Raw genomic sequence first — 18,339 nt, forward strand, 5'->3', positions numbered from 1 at the left:
ACACACAGGGTATCCATGTTTCCCACGACAACGCATCCTGTGCTCTCGAGTTCCTCCTCAGAACTCGTTCCACCGCCAAGGGTAAAAGATTTTCACACTGTTCTTTTGCCTGCACAAATCCAATACCTTGGGATTTAGCCCATGACTGAAGTCGATCAAGGTCTTCTGGAATTGTCTTCAAGTCTTCGAAACTTTTTCTCATCTGGAACGGCATGGAAGGAGTCACGAGTATTGTAGGGGCTGTGAATATAACGACTAAGGGTAGAAGTGTACAAAAACCGAAAAAAAATCCCCAAATTTCCTCATAATTTTCATATTGTCACCAACACATGTAGTTGACCATATGCATATCATCCCACCCAGAAACGTCACTAAATTCAACACTTATCACTGAAATCTATTATTATCAAAAGATGGTCTAAGAGATCTTCTTTACCTCAGTCTGTGTCGGCGAGCTGCCCAACACCTAGAATCACTAATCGATCACCTGGGCGCGCGCTTTCTACACCAACCTGCGCCAGACTTTCCTTAAACTTATTAATATTGTGATCCACTAGAAAGGTCCTGTCGAAATACTCTTCTTTGATTTGACATACCAACGCCAGGAATGTATCCACCTACCAAAAAATTTGCGGAAAAATTTCGCGATTTTTTTGGGGGAAAACTAATTTGCACGCATGTGCAAAATATAGTGACAACATGAAATACTGCCGTATACACGGTAATTGCGGAGCGAGCCAAGCGAGGGGAGCATACAACAGGCACTTTCGCGTTGTGCGTGCGTGCAGAATTATTCTGGTTTAACTACGGAGCGTGTGAGGCTACCAGATAGATCAAACGACTCCTCTATATGCGGAGGTGTTGGGAAAAATCGCAAAACTCGATTATGCGAACAGCTCGAAGAGATATGCACGAAAAGCTTCAATGATGGAGAAATGTCCTACCCGGGGATCGAACCGGGGACCTATGTAAAATTCGATTGATTGAGTCCATGGAAGTGAACTCAGTGAGCTCCGCCCCTTCGTCACGAAGGCCTAGTATAGTTTCTTGACCCGTGATTTCACCAACTAAAATATGTTTTTCACATACACTTTTATACCACTTCACAACCCATTCTTGTAGTTTCACCCTAGTAGTGATATGAAAAACACTATCGAAAAACATATTTCACGACTACTGCATATCACCGCGTTAAATATCGCCCAATTTTTCACCAATTCCCAATCCTTCATAAAACTGCTACCTCTTTCATATACAATATCAAACCGTTACTCAGGGAAATTGTACAGGAGCTCGCCGAATTGATGGCCAACGACGCAGGAGTCGCTCCTGAGAATATTTTACAATCTCGCTCGCCCCAAATCGATCAACCGCCGTTTCACCTTGCTGTATAACTGCAGCATCTCGCGTTCCTCTCCCCTCATCTGAAGAAAAAAGCAATTTTCCCACCAAAATCATAAATTTACGGAAAAAATTTCCACCTAAAAAAAGGAAAATTTCCCTGAAAACAATTTTCTCACTCAACTAATTCAAAATACTACGGAATTCTACAATATTTCCCACGTAGAAAACGAAAAATTATTTTTTCCCAGGGAAAAAATATTCCTGTAAATATCACGAAATTTTACAGTTTTTTCCACAGGAAAAATCATTTTTCCGGAAAAAATTACTACTTTTTCCCGCACCAATTCCATAAATACAACTAGTATCGATAATAACATCCAACATATCCGACATAAGCTCATAAGACAATACCGAATCGCCACCACCAAATCCCGAGTCGCTCGCCAAGTACACCTGATACAACGCACTGCGAAGATTTCCAGAAAAATAAAAAAAATGCCATTCCGCACGCACAGCGAAGATTTTCAGAAATATCAAAAAAAAGATACCATTCCGCACGCACAGCGAAGATTTTCAGAAATATGGAAAGATATCATTTCAACCAACACACGCGTACGCGCACAGCGGAGAATTATTGAATCGCCAACTCAATAAACTACATACATGTACGCAGAGCGAAGATTTTCAAACAGTATTAAAAGATACCATTCCGCACGCACAGCGAAGATTTTCAAACAGTATCAAAAAGATACCATCCGCACGCACTGCGAAGATTTTCAAACAGTATCAAAAAGATACCATCCGCACGCACTGCGAAGATTTTCAAACAGTATCAAAAAGATACCATCCGCACGCACTGCGAAGATTTCCCCATCCCAACCTCCCCATGATGATCATTACCTTGGAGACGATATCAAAAAGATACGCCCTCTCCATACGACAATTCGACACCAACGAATCCAACAATTGTTCAACGCACTGACCGTGTGGATGTACTACTGATAACTGCTGCAATAGTCTTGAGAAACAGTCGAAAACCTGGGAAAGAAAAAACAAGTCAAAATTCTGCAATTTCTACGGAAAAAATGAAGATATCTCGAAATTATCGAATTTTCACGTGAAAAAATGGCAAAAAATGGAAATTTTTTCGAAATTATCAAATTTTCACGTTAAAAAATGGCAAAAAAATAAATATAACTATTCATTATAGTTTCACCCGTGATATGAAAAACATATTTCACTTCACGTAAAACGGGTGAAACTCCCAAATATTTGAACGTAAAAAACTGTTGATGAATTTCTGTCAGGTTCGTCCATCGTTTTTGCTCTACTATTGTAATATTCAAACTAACAACCAGTGTAAGGGAAAATTTTCTGACAATTTTTCGGGGGAAAAATTCGCGCTTTTGGAGAATTCTCTGGAAAAATCTTTTTAATTCATCATTGGAGTTTCACCCGTTTTACGCGAAGTGGCGTAATACTCCACGTGAAAAACGTGATATTCGCGAGGTGAAGTGAATTGAAAACACTTCGCGAATTACACCGGACAAATCATCACATTTCACGTAAAACGCTTCCGGCATTTCGCGATAAACGCGAAAAACTCCGAGTAATCGGCGTTTTGCACCATTTATTTCACAAGGGAGATTGTGAATTTCGCGACAGGGACTGTGCCACTGCGTGGCAGAGCTCACTCCACAGTGACAGTGGCCACTGGTACGGCACCAATTAATCGGGCACCTGTCTTGTGACCGAGACTTCGGGGGGAGCCCCGCAAGTCTTCGGTCCACACCACCTAGTCGACTAGCCTTGAATAATTTCATGGATATGTATAGATATTCAGTTGGACTGGAGGATCACTGAAGCCAGAGTTGACCAGCTAGAAATTTGCATGCATATCGCGCCAAACGCGTAAAACGCGAAATGATTTCGCGTTTTGCATATCACATGAAAAACACCTCACATGTTTTACGCGAAATTCACTGTTCACATGCGTTTTTCGCGAAGTGAAATGTGAAATGTGTTTTTCACTAGTGTTTTTCACATCACGGGTGAAACTCCATTAATATTGCGCACAGGGAATAATAAAAATTATATTTTTCGATTCCGACGTCGGAGGAATATATGTAATCGCTTTCCTCAGCTGCTGAGCTTAGGAGTATATATACGAGTTCGGGTAGAACTTTCCAAAAAATTTTCCAAAAATTTTCACATCGTCACCAGTACATGTAGTTGACCATATTTTCCTCAACACCGCACTTCATATACCAAGATTTACTTTTTTCTACTCATATTTTACCAAATTTATTTTTCAACATTTTCACAATACACAGTAAACACCAGGGAAGAAAACTAATTCCAAAAGGCTCTTGTTAATTTCAATCACCATAATTTTCCCAAAAATCTTCGCTGTGCGCACTCCCACATATCTTACGGAGTGATCGTATATACTCGTGCAGTGCCAAGTAATACCAACACGACAACCATTTCTATAAAGATCCTCATCTGAAAAAATAATTTCGTGCCGCATTGACGTTTTTTTCGCCCACCTAAGGAAGCCTGCAATTCTTTCACATACGCGTCTGAGATGTCTTCCCCGTGCAGAGAATTCATACCATCACCTGAGAAAAAACAAAAAAGTACAAAAATTTTCCGGAAAAAAATTTTTACCACTATAAGAACCGTCAAATCTGTAATTGCTGTCGATTTTATGGTAAAATACCTGAAAAAAATTTCTCATGTAAAAAGCGCGCGCCCAAAAATTCCAACCTGAAAAACGATATTAGAATTCACCCTTATTGCGCGGCGAACCACACGACGTGCATACAGAATTGCTTGGTGCCAGTTATCCTCCAGAGAATCTGAAAAAAGATTCCGAAAAAATTTTTTTCGGAAAACATGCACATGATCAACTACATACGTTGGTGATGACAATATGAAAATTCTGAGAGGAAATTTTCTGGAAAATTCTACCCGAATTCGTGAGGAAAGCGATTACATATATTCCTACTCCAACATTGGAATCAAAAAAAATATTTTTTATTATTCCCTGTGCGCAATATCAATGATGAATAAAAAAGATTTTTTACCAAATATTTTCCGAACCAAGAATTTACCAGGAGTACCGCAAAAGCGCGAAATTTTTCGAATATTTTCTAAAAATTCTTCTCTTACCAACACCGAAAACGAAAGCCACTCAGTTACAAGAAAAAATACGAAATGTCAAAAATTTTTCCAGATTTTTTCCGAAAATTTCCGTAAAATTTCTTTCCAATAACAAAGACTATAGCCACAGTTTTGCTAAACCACAGTTCTGTCCTGCTCAGTTAAATCCTTCTCAGATTCCCTATGGAGCTCATTTGCCCATTTGAAAAAAATTTTACCCGAAAATTTCCGGAAATTTCCATAAAATTTCTTACCAATAACAAAGACTATAGCCACAGTTTTGGCGAACCACGTTCTGTCCTGCTCAGTAATATCGCTCTCAGACTCCCTATCGAGCTGATACGTAGACGGCACATCAACAATCTTCACGTGAACAAGGTGATTCGCAACATCTACCAAAAAATAAAAATTTTCCGGAAAAAAAATCACAAAAAAAACTTACGTCTGACTTCAGGCATAACAGTGGGCTCCAAATACGCCGTCTCGTGGGGAGAAGTTTTCCCAAACACGACGCGAATGATTGACGATTTTCCAGACCTCGGCAAACCACAAACCAGAATTTTCGGCACCTGTGATAGGCTCTGATTGATGGTGAAATTCGGGTAGAAATTTCCCTAAAATTCCCCAAAATTTGAAAAAAAAAAGAATTTTCGACACCTATTATAGAGTAAAAATCTTAGGCTCTGAATTGATGGTGAAATTCGGGTGGAAAATTTCAGAAAATTTCCCTAAAATTCCCCAAAATCTGGAAAGAACGTGAATTTTCGGTATCTATTTTACAATAAAAATACTAACTAAAATAGAAAAAATTCTGGTAAAAATCAGCGGATTCCTTTCCCAATAAAAACTGAACCCCATGCACATCTATGAAGTTATTTAAAATTCGGTTCAGATTTATCTCGCCAGAAATATATGCACATGGTCAACTACATGTGTTGGTGAAAATATGAAACCTCTCAAGAAATTTTTATTAGTTTCTGTACGCCTTTATTCAAATTTGGAGACTCCTATGTGAGCGATTTCGGGAATAAATATGTTGGATTTTCTCAGCTGAGCTCAGGAGTTTCCAAAGCCAACTGTAGGCAAATTCGAGTAGTAAAGGTATACAAAAAACAATAAAAATTTCCCAAAATTTCCCCAAAATTACTACATCATCCGAAAATACGCTCAACTCTGCATCGGCACCGATAGACATAGCCTGCTGGAAAATAACACTGAAATGTGATAACTCCCTTTAGAAGCGAATTTTTTTGCGGAAAAATTGGGGAAAATTTTACCATAAAATTGATTGCTAATGTTCTAAAGGCCAGGGCAGATCAACTGAGCAGCCACCAAAACGTATGTTGCTTTTTTGACACTAGTGAAAAATATATATTTCACAAACTACTGCATATCACCGCGTTTTACACCACTTCACGTAAAACGAGTCGTGAAACTCCAATGAATGTATTTCAGCAGGGGAGAGTAAAAAATATATAAACTCTAGTTGTTCACAGAAACGCCTTTGTGTATGCGTGCAAGTGTGCAAAGGTATACCTAATAAAGGGTTGAAATCACTTCCACGATAAATATTAAATCATTGGAGTTTCTTCATCCTAGTAGTGATATGAAAAAAAACTAGTGAAAAACATATTTCACGACTACTACGTAGTGCGAATATAACGCGTTTTTCACCGGGCTTTACGCCACTTCGCGTAAAACGAGTCGTAGAACTCCGATAAATTGAACACTTAAAAATTCTCAGCTACTTACACGAAATTGATGAGTGGTAATGCTAAGGTCTCCACACAGAGTGACCCAGCTGAGGAGACAATCTCAGATTCCACTTTTCTCAAAACCAAATTCTCATTGTCAATTTAATATGCTAAAACTATTCCCTCCTTATGTGGATCTAAGCCGTGTTGTCGTAGTAGGCTTTGAACTCATACAAATTCACACACGCATACGGACAAAGCGACTTGCATATACCGGAGTTCCACAACCCATTTTACGTCCCGTGGCGTGACACTCCAAGTGAAATATGTTTTCACTAGTGTTTTTTCACATCACGGGGGGAAACTGCATTATGGTGTGATAATTTACCACCACATAATACAACATATTCTTCCAGTATACACGAACGTGAATATTGTGCGGAACTTCGCCTTGTATATGCAACGCCTATTCCAAATGAGTATTTTATTGCTCTGGAATTTTAACAAATCTTGCAGAAATATTGTTCTTTCCCTTCAGCTGTGCTCAGGAGTTTGCTCACGAATTCGGGTAGAAATATACAGAAACCAACATAAATTTCCCAAAAAATCCTCAAAATTTCATACGTAGTTGACCACCCCATACTGCTATGCAATATCAGCAGTATGATCGAAACTACGCTTCAACTACCGCCCAGGCCTACAGCTTCTCCACTAAATGAGTATTTTTTTCCTTCTGGAATTCTATCAAATCTTGGAAGAAATATTCTTCATTAAACTTAAACTCCCACACACTGCGGCAACTACGAGATAGTCAATACTGAACTCAAACACTATTATTCTTTTTAAGGGTATCTTACGAAACAGGCAATCGTAGGGGAAATACAATCTACAGCGTTTATATAGTGTTTGGGGTAATTTCTCAGTGAATAAACTGATACAGTCGAGTTTCAACGCGGTGATATTTAGCAGTAGTCGTGAAATGTGTTTTACATATCACTAGGGTGAAGAAACTCCAGTTGATGATGACGAGCCGATTCGATCAACATAATTTACGCATGCACGCATGCACGCACGCATGCACGCACGCATGCACAACCTTAGGACTATCATCACAGGACGTATCTCAGAGCCTCCATTTGAGCTTTATTGAGATTTTCCGGAAATTCCACGTCAAAACAGACGATTAAATTCCCGAATTTTCCGGCCTCCTTCGAAATCGGCATTCCACCGCCTTGGACGATTTCGCGACTGCCAGGTTTGATCATATGCTCCACTTTCAATCTGAGTTAAAACGTCCCCAAATCGGAATAATTCACCCATCTATAATCGTTACCTCCTACTTGAACCTGCTAGTGTTGGTACGTCAATTTCGAACCCAGTGAGGGCCTCTTTTAATGTTACCGTCTTCTTGAGAATTAAATCCGAACTAAAAAAAATGAAAAATCCAGAGAAAAATTTAACAAAAAAAATCACATTTTTTCCTATCATATAACGATACACCCTTAAAACGTCGAGGGTGAAAAAATCCGAATTCCCACCGTTTTTACCCATTTCTTTCAAACAACGCATGCTCCTTTTCCCGTATAACAAAGGCCACATCTTGGCATCGCCCGCTACACCCGAGCTCATCTCCCTCACCAGCAAACGTTATCTTCGTACCTGTTGGTTGGAATTTCATGCAATTTTAAAACTATTTTAATAACAAATGAAAATTGGAGTTTCACATGCTGTTTTACGTGAAGTGGTGTAATACTCCATGTGAAAAACACTTCCCGAAATTTTCTTACCAAGTCGAAAGCACTGACGGCTACCTGAGCCTAAATAATCGCCTCTACGGATTTTCCCAAAAATTTCAAGAAAATTTACCGAATTTTTTTATCATTTTTATCGAAATTTTTCTGATATGAAGTGGCGAATTACCCCGGAGAAAGCACCCCATTTGACGTAAAACACATACCACGTGTTTTACGCGATATTCACTGCTAACATGCGTTTTTCACCAAGTGAAATATGTGGTTTTCATATCACTAGGGTCGCTCCCCAGTTGAATTTCCTCAATTTTTTCACCTTTTTTCTAACGGACAAATGAAAAATAAAAAAAATAAAAAACATATTTTGGTATGAATGAAAATTTCCGAAAAATAATAAAAAAATATTTCTAACACCTTATCAAACTTTTCACTTTGCAAAAATACTATACCGGATCTTCAAACTTTTTTCAAAAACGAAGACGAAAAAAACAATTTTCGAACTTTTCTTATCCAGAAATTATCATCATGAAAAATGCGACACTTACGGTTAGCAGAAAATTCTGGTAAAATCACAAAATTTTCCGCATAAATTTTTGTCAGAAAAAAATCAGAAAATTAATTTCAGCATGTGAACTAACGCTGGTTGTTCTCATACACCCAAATGACGCCAACATTTTTCCCAGAAAATTCACAAAAATTTCCCGAAAAATTCTACGTTAGTCGAGTTTTTTCAGGGAAAAAATCCCATAAAAATCGTCGAGCAATAAGTCCAAAATTTAGCAAAAAATACTAAAATTTTCCGGAAAATTTAACGAAAATTCCTCCAAAATTTTCACTACCTGCTTTCCAGCCTGGTTTAACTTCAATTTCCAACGTAGTTTCCGAAGGCCTCTGAACTGTGCAACTTGACCGCTTAATCTGAGGAAAAAAATTCACGGAAATTTTCTGACGATTTTTCCGGGAAAAAATTTCGCGCTCTTCTGGAAAAATCTTTTTTATTCATCACTGCGCACAGGGAATAATAAAAAATAATATTTTTTGATTCCAATGTTGGAGTAGGAATATATGTAATCGCTCTCCTCACGAATTCGGGTAGAATTTTCCAGAAAATTTCCTCTCAGAATTTTTTCCCCAGAGATATCAGCACTTCCGTGTTGAGTATAAATAAGGAAACCAAAAAAATTTCCCAAAAATTTTCCCTATAGTTTATATACGAATTCGCGGAAAAGTGCACAAAAAACAATGAAAAAAAATTTCCCAGAATTTTCTCTCATCCTCTTACCTTAACCCGTTTGGTTTTCCCTTTATACAGTTCTTCAAGTGAGCACTTCAAATCGAATTCAGCAACACCTAAAATGATAATTTCCAAATCGATCAACTGATCGATTATTAACCTACGGTTTTTCTTCATTTCAGGACTACCAGCAGAGCGAGTTGAAGCGCAGCGGCCAAAACCGTTTCCTGAGATGAAAAAAAACAATAAAAAAAATATGTTCGCCCTCAGCTGGGCTTGGCGGTTTCCCCACGGAATGTACGAATTTACAGAAATCAATGAAAATTTACCAAAAATTTCCCTCAAAATTTTCATGTGCACATTTTCCCACACTGGCAAAACGAAACTTGATTATATTGCAGTTTCACGACTACCCCTTTTACGTAAAGTGGTGAAAAACGCGATATTCAACGCAGTGGTTGTGAAATATACCGTAACGTGAATATAAATATAACGCGTAAAACACGTGGTATGTAATGCTAATACTCCATGTTAACTATAGGAAGTATATGTTTCCGCGATCGCCGATAACAGAATTCTAATATCTTTTTCACGGGTGAAACTCCGTTATATCACCGGTCCCTTCTCGTAAACCAACTAAAATCATATATTAATACTAGTCCCTGGAGTTTCACAACTACCCGTTTTACGTGAAAAACGCGATATTTAGCAGCAGTAGTCGTGAAATATATTTTTCACTAGTGTTTTTCATATCACTACTAAGGTGAATAAACTCCACTGAATGCTTCTACATCGATCATGTATATTTTTTCTCAACAAAAATTAATACAGTTCCAAAAATCCACCAAAATATCCGCCGCCCTATAAGGGTGAATTCTAATATCATTCTCCAGGTTGGAATTTCGGGGCGCGCGCTTTTTACACGAGAATTTTTCATTTTCTTCTCATATCACCAGGGTCACGAAACTCAATTAATTCGAAAGTGCTTCGTTTTCCTATTAGATGTACTCATACAAAACTAACTTCAGCAACGAACATAACCGTCCAGCAGTTCATCGAGGCGACTATATATGTGACCATCAATAGATATCCATATAGTTATATCTTAAATTATAAATATAACATGGGTATAAAATAACATATGTTTTATATTTTTTCCCGAGCAGCACTACTTTTCACCATGCAGATAGCCAGTATAGGGGTATGGCCGCGAACTCAGCAGCTGATCCGAATATTTTTAATATATATTATATATAAATCTCATTAATCACCTACTAATTTATTTTAGAACTCATCTCATCCATTGCCGAGTTTGCTTCCAAAACGCCACAGGAATTTTTACACAATTTCGGGAAAAAAGTGTACAAAAATTTTTTCATGATTTTATATTCTCACAAGCAAACGTAGTTGACCATATGCATATTCCCTACACTGCTGTTGGAACAATATTCTCTTTCCTCAGCTGAGCTCAGGATTTTTATGGATTCCAATACAAGTTTACAAAAATCAACAAAAAATTTCCGAAATTTTCTCATATTTTTCCCCTAGTACCTCCAAAAAAAGGGCTGTTTTCCATACCACCATTCATGAACATTCCATCACCAAACATTTGCGCGAAAATGTCGTTGGGGTCTCGAGAAAATCGATAATGGCAACCTCCATCGCTTCCCCCAAACCTAATGAAAAAAATCCCACCAGAAATTTTTTTCCGTAAATTTTTTGAGTTTTTATATGTCGATGATATTTTTTTCGTTTCTTAACAATCTTTAGTATGCATATAAACGTCTTCAAAAAAGTGGGTGAAAATTTCCGGACGAAAAAAAATTTCCGGAAATCTTTTCGGCTCTTATACAACGAAGATATTCAGTTTCTCAACGTTCTTCGATATGCCTATAAACGTTCCGAAAAGTGGGTGAAAAATTCCCGGACGATTACATGCCACCCGGTCCAAATCCACCCCCGGGTCCGCCATCCTTCAACCCTTCCTCGCCGAATTGATCATATCTGACAACATAAAAATTACCAGGAAAAATCCACAAAAAATTTCCTAAAATTTTCTGGAAAAATATACGCGGAAAAGTTTGCGTTTTTTCACCATCTTCGATAAAACTCTAAAATTTCCCCCCAAAAAAATGCAGCTTGCTTCGGACAATACAAATCCCAAAAATGGTAAAAACAAGAACTGCTTCGCTCCGCCTATTTTCCCATACTACATTTGTTTCTTATTTGAGTCACTCAATACGTCAAAGGCTTCTGCTATCTGAGCATCGAAAAATTCGGAAAATTTTCAGGAAAAAGGCGGAAAATTTCCACATAATATGACACTTTCAATCCAATAGAGTTTCACATGCCGTTTTACGTAGAGTGGTGTAATACTCCATGTGAAAAACACTTCCCGAAATTTTCTTACCATTTTTATCGAAATTTTTCTGATATGAAGCGGCGAATTACCCCGGAGAAAGCACCCCATTTCCCGTAAAACACATACCACGTGTTTTACGCGTTATTCACTACTCACAAGCGTTTTTCACCAAGTGAAATATCTGTTTCTCATATCACTAGGGTAGCGAAGCTCCAAATATTATACAATAATTTTCATCTGTTGGAGTTTCAGTTCAGAGGTCTAACGAGGACCGTAGTTTCTTTTCTGAAAATTGCCTATATATTTCGGAATTTTCCCGGGAAAAAATTCCAAAAATTTCCAAAAATTTCATTATTACATCTCTAAATTTACGTTCTGCTATTTCACGATTTTCAGGATTTTTATCGGGATGCCACCGAAGTGCCTGTTTCCGGTATCTGGCAAAAAAATCGGAAAAAAATTTACCGCGCGCCACAAAATTATTACGCTTTTTTTATTTCCTGAGCTCCAGCACTCCTGTCCACACCGAGAATTCTATAATAGTCTTTGCCCATCTCGGTGAGGGAAAAATAGAAAAGAAAGAGAAATGGCTGAGAATGGACATAATCCGTATCTTACACGCTTGAACCTAAGATACTCTATACCGGACATATTCCGTATCTTACACGCTTGAACCTAAGATACTCTATACCGGACATATTCCGTATCTTACACGCTTGAACCTAAGATACTCTATACCGGACATAATCCGTATCTTACACGCTTGAACCTAAGATACTCTATACCGGACATAATCCGTATCTTACACGCTTGAACCTAAGATACTCTATACCGGACATAATCCGTATCTTACACGCTTGAACCTAAGATACCTCGATAACACAACACTCAACATCTTTTCGCTAACGGGGAGAATACTAAACTAGAATTACCATGTGAATTCATATTCTCACGAGGAGCACGTATGACCCTCTTGAAGATACTATGTGATACAGTGTTGGAGACTCCAACTTGGAGTAGGAATATATGTAATCGCTTTCCTCAGCTGCTGAGCTCAGGAGTTGCCTATACAGTGTTGGAGTAGGAATATATGTAATCGCTTTCCTCAGCTGCTGAGCTCAGGAGTTTCCTATACACTGTTGGAGTAGGAATATATGTAATCGCTTTCCTCAGCTGCTGAGCTCAGGAGTTTCCTATACAGTGTTGGTGTAGGAATATATGTAATCGCTTTCCTCAGCTGCTGAGCTCAGGAGTTTCCTATACAGTGTTGGTGTAGGAATATATGTAATCGCTTTCCTCAGCTGCTGAGCTCAGGAGTAGATATACGAACTCGGGTAAAAGTGTACAGAAACCAACAGTAATTTTCCCGAAATTTTCGCATAATTCTCAAATTGTCATAACCAATGCCCCATTTAGTTTTTGAGAAGTAACATTCCCTAGGGTTTGATAACAATGATAAAATTGTTCCTTACATGATAACATTTAAAATTTTTCGAAAATGTATTCCCAGCCATTTGGAAAATTTTAAGTGCGAGTTCCACCCGGGAATATTATCAATTCCTAGTCCTCAACATGTAGTAGTCACCTCAGTAGTCACCAACACATGTAGTTGATGACCATTGCTTGTGAATATACAAACCACATGATGAACAGAAACCACACATGCTGCTGACAACAGTCGAACTTCAAGTGAATTTTCATATAAACCAACTACTGTAACTGTGGCAGCTTCTCCTCGCCATCTCTCACTGTAGAGATCCGTATATATACTCGTTTGCCTAAAAGTGAAACCGTTGCAGTGTAGTACAACATTAAAATGAGAAATTGTTCGAAAATGTCTCACTCATGTGAAAAATTCAAAATGAATTTCACCCGGGAACATTATAGGTTCCTTGGTGTTCCTGAGCTTCAGAGGTAGATAACACAAGTAGAATCAGCTTATAGAGAACTTAACTAGTAGAAATTATCAAGCGAAGGCGGTAGAATAGCTAGGCTAGACGCCACTATCACATAATTGTGTCGGCGGCGGAGCGAAGCGGAGGGATGAGTAATACTCATTGAGTATCATCACACTCCACTGCGACATCTCACACCCATCATTTGAGAACCATCTCTGACCTCACATTCCAGAGCATCGTCAGGGTATAAGACCACAGTTATTGCACCTCTGAGAACGGCACCTTTGGCACCGAAAGTTACTCAACTCCGACCGAGAGTACAACGTTGTCTTACCAGAAATTTTACATTCACCAAGATAGATGTGACCGGTGAATGCATTCATGCGGTTCTGCATTATTATTACAGACCTATCTCCTTTAGTCTTTAATTCCTGGACCCCAAAAATGGTGCTTCTACAGCAAAGAATGCCGGAAACCAGAATACGCCAGTATAAGGTAAGTCTATCTCATTTAGTAGAGAGTCAATATCCTTGGTGTATTCATTTATGCCAGACTTCATCGTCCAACGTAATAAAGAGCATGATCCTTTTTCCCATTGGTAACTTGTCATCAGGTTTAAATGGTATTTGATAGAAGTAAGCAGATGTCCCTATTATTAACCTACACAGATAACCTCTAGCTTCAGGATCGTCCTCCTCAATCATACTGTTGTGATTTAGATATGATTCATGATCAGTAGGTAAAGGAACTGTTCTAGTATTCCTTATCTCCTCCATGACAACTTCTGCTGCTAGAGCATTCTCAGCCTCTTGTTCATCAATAATGTCCACCTCCTCCACATGACCCTGGTTATCTTGGTAAAAGGTATAACTTGAGCCAAGATGGCTACTAAGGTAAGTGAATGAGCAGTACCTTACCAGGTACTGTGGTAAGGAGGACACTCGAGGGTGACACTATTTTTTCAAGCTTTGATGAAAATAACTTACTAATCCATTTCATGGAAGAAAATCACTTCGCTCCGCTCATTGAGTTTGCGTAAGAACGAAGCTTCTCAGTCTTCACAAGAAGCTTTGCGTTGCGTTTCGGCACTTGTTGAGTGCTCAGTCTACCACAACGACTTTCCTCTAAGTCTTAGAGTCTAAGAAGGAACACTTACAAAAGACACTTACCAAAATAAGTCCACATAGAATCTCCTTCCCTTTGAAGACCCATGATGCCGCTCTACTTCATCGTTTGTGATGATGTTAATTCAGGAATTCAGTCATACGGGAAGGGATGAGAAATAACTCAGTATTGTCACTGAAGTGAGAATATCTTGCCATTATTAAAGTAGCACGTATAACTATGTGACGCAAGAGTCAGGTTTTCATATAAGGATACGATTAACTCACCTTGTGTATGAATACTAGTGGGATGGAGCCAACCAACCAAACACAATATCACTTTCATCTACTCCTAAACCGTCAAGCACAAGAGTTTAGTATTAATATACGTGTGTAAAAGCAACTCATCTATATTGTCAATGGGGTTTCACCCGTGATATGAAAAACGTACTCCACACACTAAATCGCGTTTTCACAGAGTATTACGCCACTTCGCGTAAAACGGGTGAAACTCTTACCCCTTTATGAAAAGATATTATGTTCTTCACCGTCTTAAGGTAAGTAAGCAGCTAGTGAAAGAGACCCCATGTGACGCAATAGTGAAGTTGACGTATAAGGAAGAAAACGCCCACCAAATTGTAACAGTCCATCTGATGTCCCTTGTTCTTGATATTGTTGTGTTCCTTGTTCACACGGCGCAACACCAGGCATGGACGGAAAAGCACCAAAATGATAATGATACTACCATAACACTTTCCTCAAAGACTCAAATGAAAGAACAGAACGACTACTGGTTCGCTTAGCAAACTTCGCTATGCACTTGCGTGCTCATCACTTCTGCGCTCGCCGTTTGGCGACAAAATGACCTCCTCCACGAGGGGAAGCAACAACCGATGAACCTTTTGCATGCAAATTGCACGAACAGCGCTTGAAGTTTTTTCTGGGCGCGTCACCATTTTCTTGCGTCATCTCTCCTCCACTCTTGTCTATGATATAAACCCTTATGATGTCACTATGGTTCGGTGGTTCGGGACTCTCACACCCTTAGAGTGAACTTAGGATAATGCGTACTTGTTGATGATAAGTTTCAAGAATGCATTGGAGTTTCTTCAGCCTATTGATATGAAAAACACTAGTGGAAAACATATTTCACGACTAGTACAGGCCGCCGCGAATATCGCGTTTTTCACCGAGTTTTACGCCACTTCACGTAAAACGGGTAGTCGTGAAACTCCATTATTTAAAACTCACAAATAGTATGACATTGACTACCCATTTCGCTCACGTGGTGGGTTCTTAAAATCACAACAATACTTTTTTAAACTCAAATCTTGACTAAAATTGAATCACTCTCTTCTCTCAGCCATAAACTCTTTAATGCAATCATTGACAGTAAAACTAACAGCAACCGCCAAAGGGCCCTTTATCCAATTCATCGTCACTCCTTTATACAGCCCATTTCGGATCCCCTCCGTTCGAGCAACATGAATCATCGACTGAAGAACTCCGAGGCCACCAAAGACGTCACTTCCGTGAACTTGCATTCGCCTTCGGACAACTTCCAGAGGATAAGTAGAAGTTTGCGCAACTAAACCGGCGATAGCGCCACAAGCTAGTTTATCTATCGTAGACCAATGATGCTTTTTCTCAGTGATATAACTCTTTAGTGTTTCGAAGCACATGAAGGAAGTACCCGCATAAGGGAGAATACCAATCAGGGATGCGCCGACGCCAGAGTAGAAGCCTCGCAATCCCTGAGTATCTATGGAAAAATCTCTACACTACTATAATCAGCAATGAATGTCCATGTAAGGATTTCAGGAGGTCGATCGCGCAAGTGTGAAATTTGGTGATTGTTGATAAATATTCTTGTAGCATTTCCTAACATGATAATTGGAAGCGATAATAGTCTTCATGAATCCACAAAGCCGAGGAATTTAAGTGGAAAAAGCACAGTTTGAAACAATATAAAAATACTTCGCTTAACGAAATTAACCAATGGAAAAGTCGTTTTAGGAGGAAGTTGATAAAATGAGAGCTCCACCTTCCATTGAAGAATTTTAAATAGTCACGACATTCAATTCGGGTAAACTCACGTAGTATTTTCCTGAAGGCTCGTGAATACGTCGAATATTCACCATTAACATCCACGGCCAAACGTGATCGCAGAACCTGACCCGGAAATTAGCTCGAAAATTACCCGTTATGGAGGGACGCCTACATCAGCAGGATAACTAACACAAATCGCAGCAGCCCCCGAGATGCTACCGCTGAAAAAACGAATCAGCATCGCTGGGACATGCTGAGTTATATATGGAGTGTCTGAGGAAGTAGAAAACTCAATATCGGACCACGTGACTGCAAATGAGGTATCAATGCAGTCTCATATACACTATTGGGAGAATGTCATTGACTATACTCGTAGCTCTAATGGGTCCGACTATATCGTTCAGAGATCTGTTCCGACAAGAGATGTCACAATCTCAAGAAGGGATAAATAACGTCGAAATTGGCGTTCTTGTCGACGAGATCGATTTCTTCGATCATGAAATACTTCTCAATATCCGCGATATTGCTGTCTATGACCTTTGGCATAGTTGCCCTATCCGACAAAGGAGTATCTTAATTGTATAGTTCTCTGGCATAGTGGCCCTATTCGGCAAAAAGGTATCTTAATAGTATAGTCATCTGGCAAATTGCCCTATTCAACAATTAGATATCTTAATGGTATAGTCCTCTGGCATAGTGGCCCCATTCCCCCCTATACCTTGCAGTTTCCGATAAAGCCTATCGAATACAGTAAAGTTAGTTGCTAAGTAGGGCATAATACGGACGAGGGTTGCCATGTGACCCTATTCGGCAATTAGATATCTTAATGGTATAGTCCTCTGGCATAGTGGCCCCATTCCCCCCTATACCTTGCAGTTTCCGATAAAGCCTATCGAATACAGTAAAGTTAGTTGCTGAGTAGGGCATAATACGGACGAGGGTTGCCATGTGACCCTATTCGGCAATTAGATATCTTAATGGTATAGTCCTCTGGCATAGTGGCCCCATTCCCCCCTATACCTTGCAGTTTCCGATAAAGCCTATCGAATACAGTAAAGTTAGTTGCTGAGTAGGGCATAATACGGACGAGGGTTGCCATGTGACCCTATTCGGCAATTAGATATCTTAATGGTATAGTCCTCTGGCATAGTGGCCCCATTCCCCCCTATACCTTGCAGTTTCCGATAAAGCCTATCGAATACAGTGAAGTTAGTTGCTGAATAGGGCATAATACGGACGAGGGTTGCCATGTGACCCTATTCGGCAATTAGATATCTTAATGGTATAGTCCTCTGGCATAGTGGCCCCATTCCCCCCTATACCTTGCAGTTTCCGATAAAGCCTATCGAATACAGTAAAGTTAGTTGCTGAATAGGGCATAATACGGACGAGGGTTGCCATGTGACCCTATTCGGCAATTAGATATCTTAATGGTATAGTCCTCTGGCATAGTGGCCCCATTCCCCCCTATACCTTGCAGTTTCCGATAAAGCCTATCGAATACAGTAAAGTTAGTTGCTGAGTAGGGCATAATACGGACGAGGGTTGCCATGTGACCCTATTCGGCAATTAGATATCTTAATGGTATAGTCCTCTGGCATAGTGGCCCCATTCCCCCCTATACCTTGCAGTTTCCGATAAAGCCTATCGAATACAGTAAAGTTAGTTGCTGAATAGGGCATAATACGGACGAGGGTTGCCATGTGACCCTTCCATAAACCTACAACACACACAACACA

At 39.3% G+C, this 18,339-nt stretch overlaps 3 protein-coding genes across 3 annotated transcripts in view; all 3 read right to left on the minus strand.

Moving 5' to 3' along the window:
* Window positions 1–417: 417 nt before the first annotated feature.
* On the minus strand, window positions 418–6,573 carry Pmar_PMAR026384 (conserved hypothetical protein; the record flags this gene model as incomplete). Its single annotated transcript, XM_002772970.1, has 14 exons — window positions 418–466; window positions 513–617; window positions 1,244–1,329; window positions 1,383–1,424; window positions 1,674–1,797; window positions 2,245–2,382; window positions 3,779–3,849; window positions 3,894–3,965; window positions 4,015–4,066; window positions 4,114–4,205; window positions 4,764–4,901; window positions 4,952–5,078; window positions 5,657–5,707; window positions 6,559–6,573. 14 exons carry the CDS (start codon window positions 6,571–6,573, stop codon window positions 419–421), a joined length of 1,161 nt encoding a protein of 386 aa, XP_002773016.1. The 3' UTR covers window position 418.
* A 497-nt stretch (window positions 6,574–7,070) lies between these two features.
* On the minus strand, window positions 7,071–12,115 carry Pmar_PMAR026385 (chaperone protein DnaJ, putative). The gene is made up of 11 exons (XM_002772971.1): window positions 12,037–12,115; window positions 11,909–11,987; window positions 11,402–11,448; window positions 11,124–11,192; window positions 10,740–10,864; window positions 9,353–9,415; window positions 9,237–9,304; window positions 8,794–8,872; window positions 7,751–7,862; window positions 7,537–7,629; window positions 7,071–7,484 (listed from the first exon to the last, which is right to left on the minus strand). Exons 1-11 carry the CDS (start codon window positions 12,102–12,104, stop codon window positions 7,313–7,315), a joined length of 975 nt encoding a protein of 324 aa, XP_002773017.1. The 5' UTR covers window positions 12,105–12,115; the 3' UTR covers window positions 7,071–7,312.
* A 3,782-nt stretch (window positions 12,116–15,897) lies between these two features.
* The window catches only part of Pmar_PMAR026386 (ADP/ATP transporter, putative), a gene marked incomplete at both ends in the record, with an annotated part of 3,626 nt that continues 1,184 nt past the window's right edge, over window positions 15,898–18,339 (minus strand). Inside the window, 4 exons of the mRNA XM_002772972.1 lie at window positions 15,898–16,313; window positions 16,648–16,723; window positions 16,773–16,873; window positions 18,225–18,320. Of these exons, the coding sequence (XP_002773018.1) occupies window positions 15,898–16,313; window positions 16,648–16,723; window positions 16,773–16,873; window positions 18,225–18,320 (689 nt within the window). The remainder of the gene's footprint in view (window positions 16,314–16,647; window positions 16,724–16,772; window positions 16,874–18,224; window positions 18,321–18,339) is intronic.

The sequence above is a fragment of the Perkinsus marinus genome (assembly GCF_000006405.1).
Source record: "Perkinsus marinus ATCC 50983 genomic scaffold scf_1104296959768, whole genome shotgun sequence".
Taxonomy (NCBI): Eukaryota; Perkinsozoa; order Perkinsida; family Perkinsidae; genus Perkinsus; species Perkinsus marinus.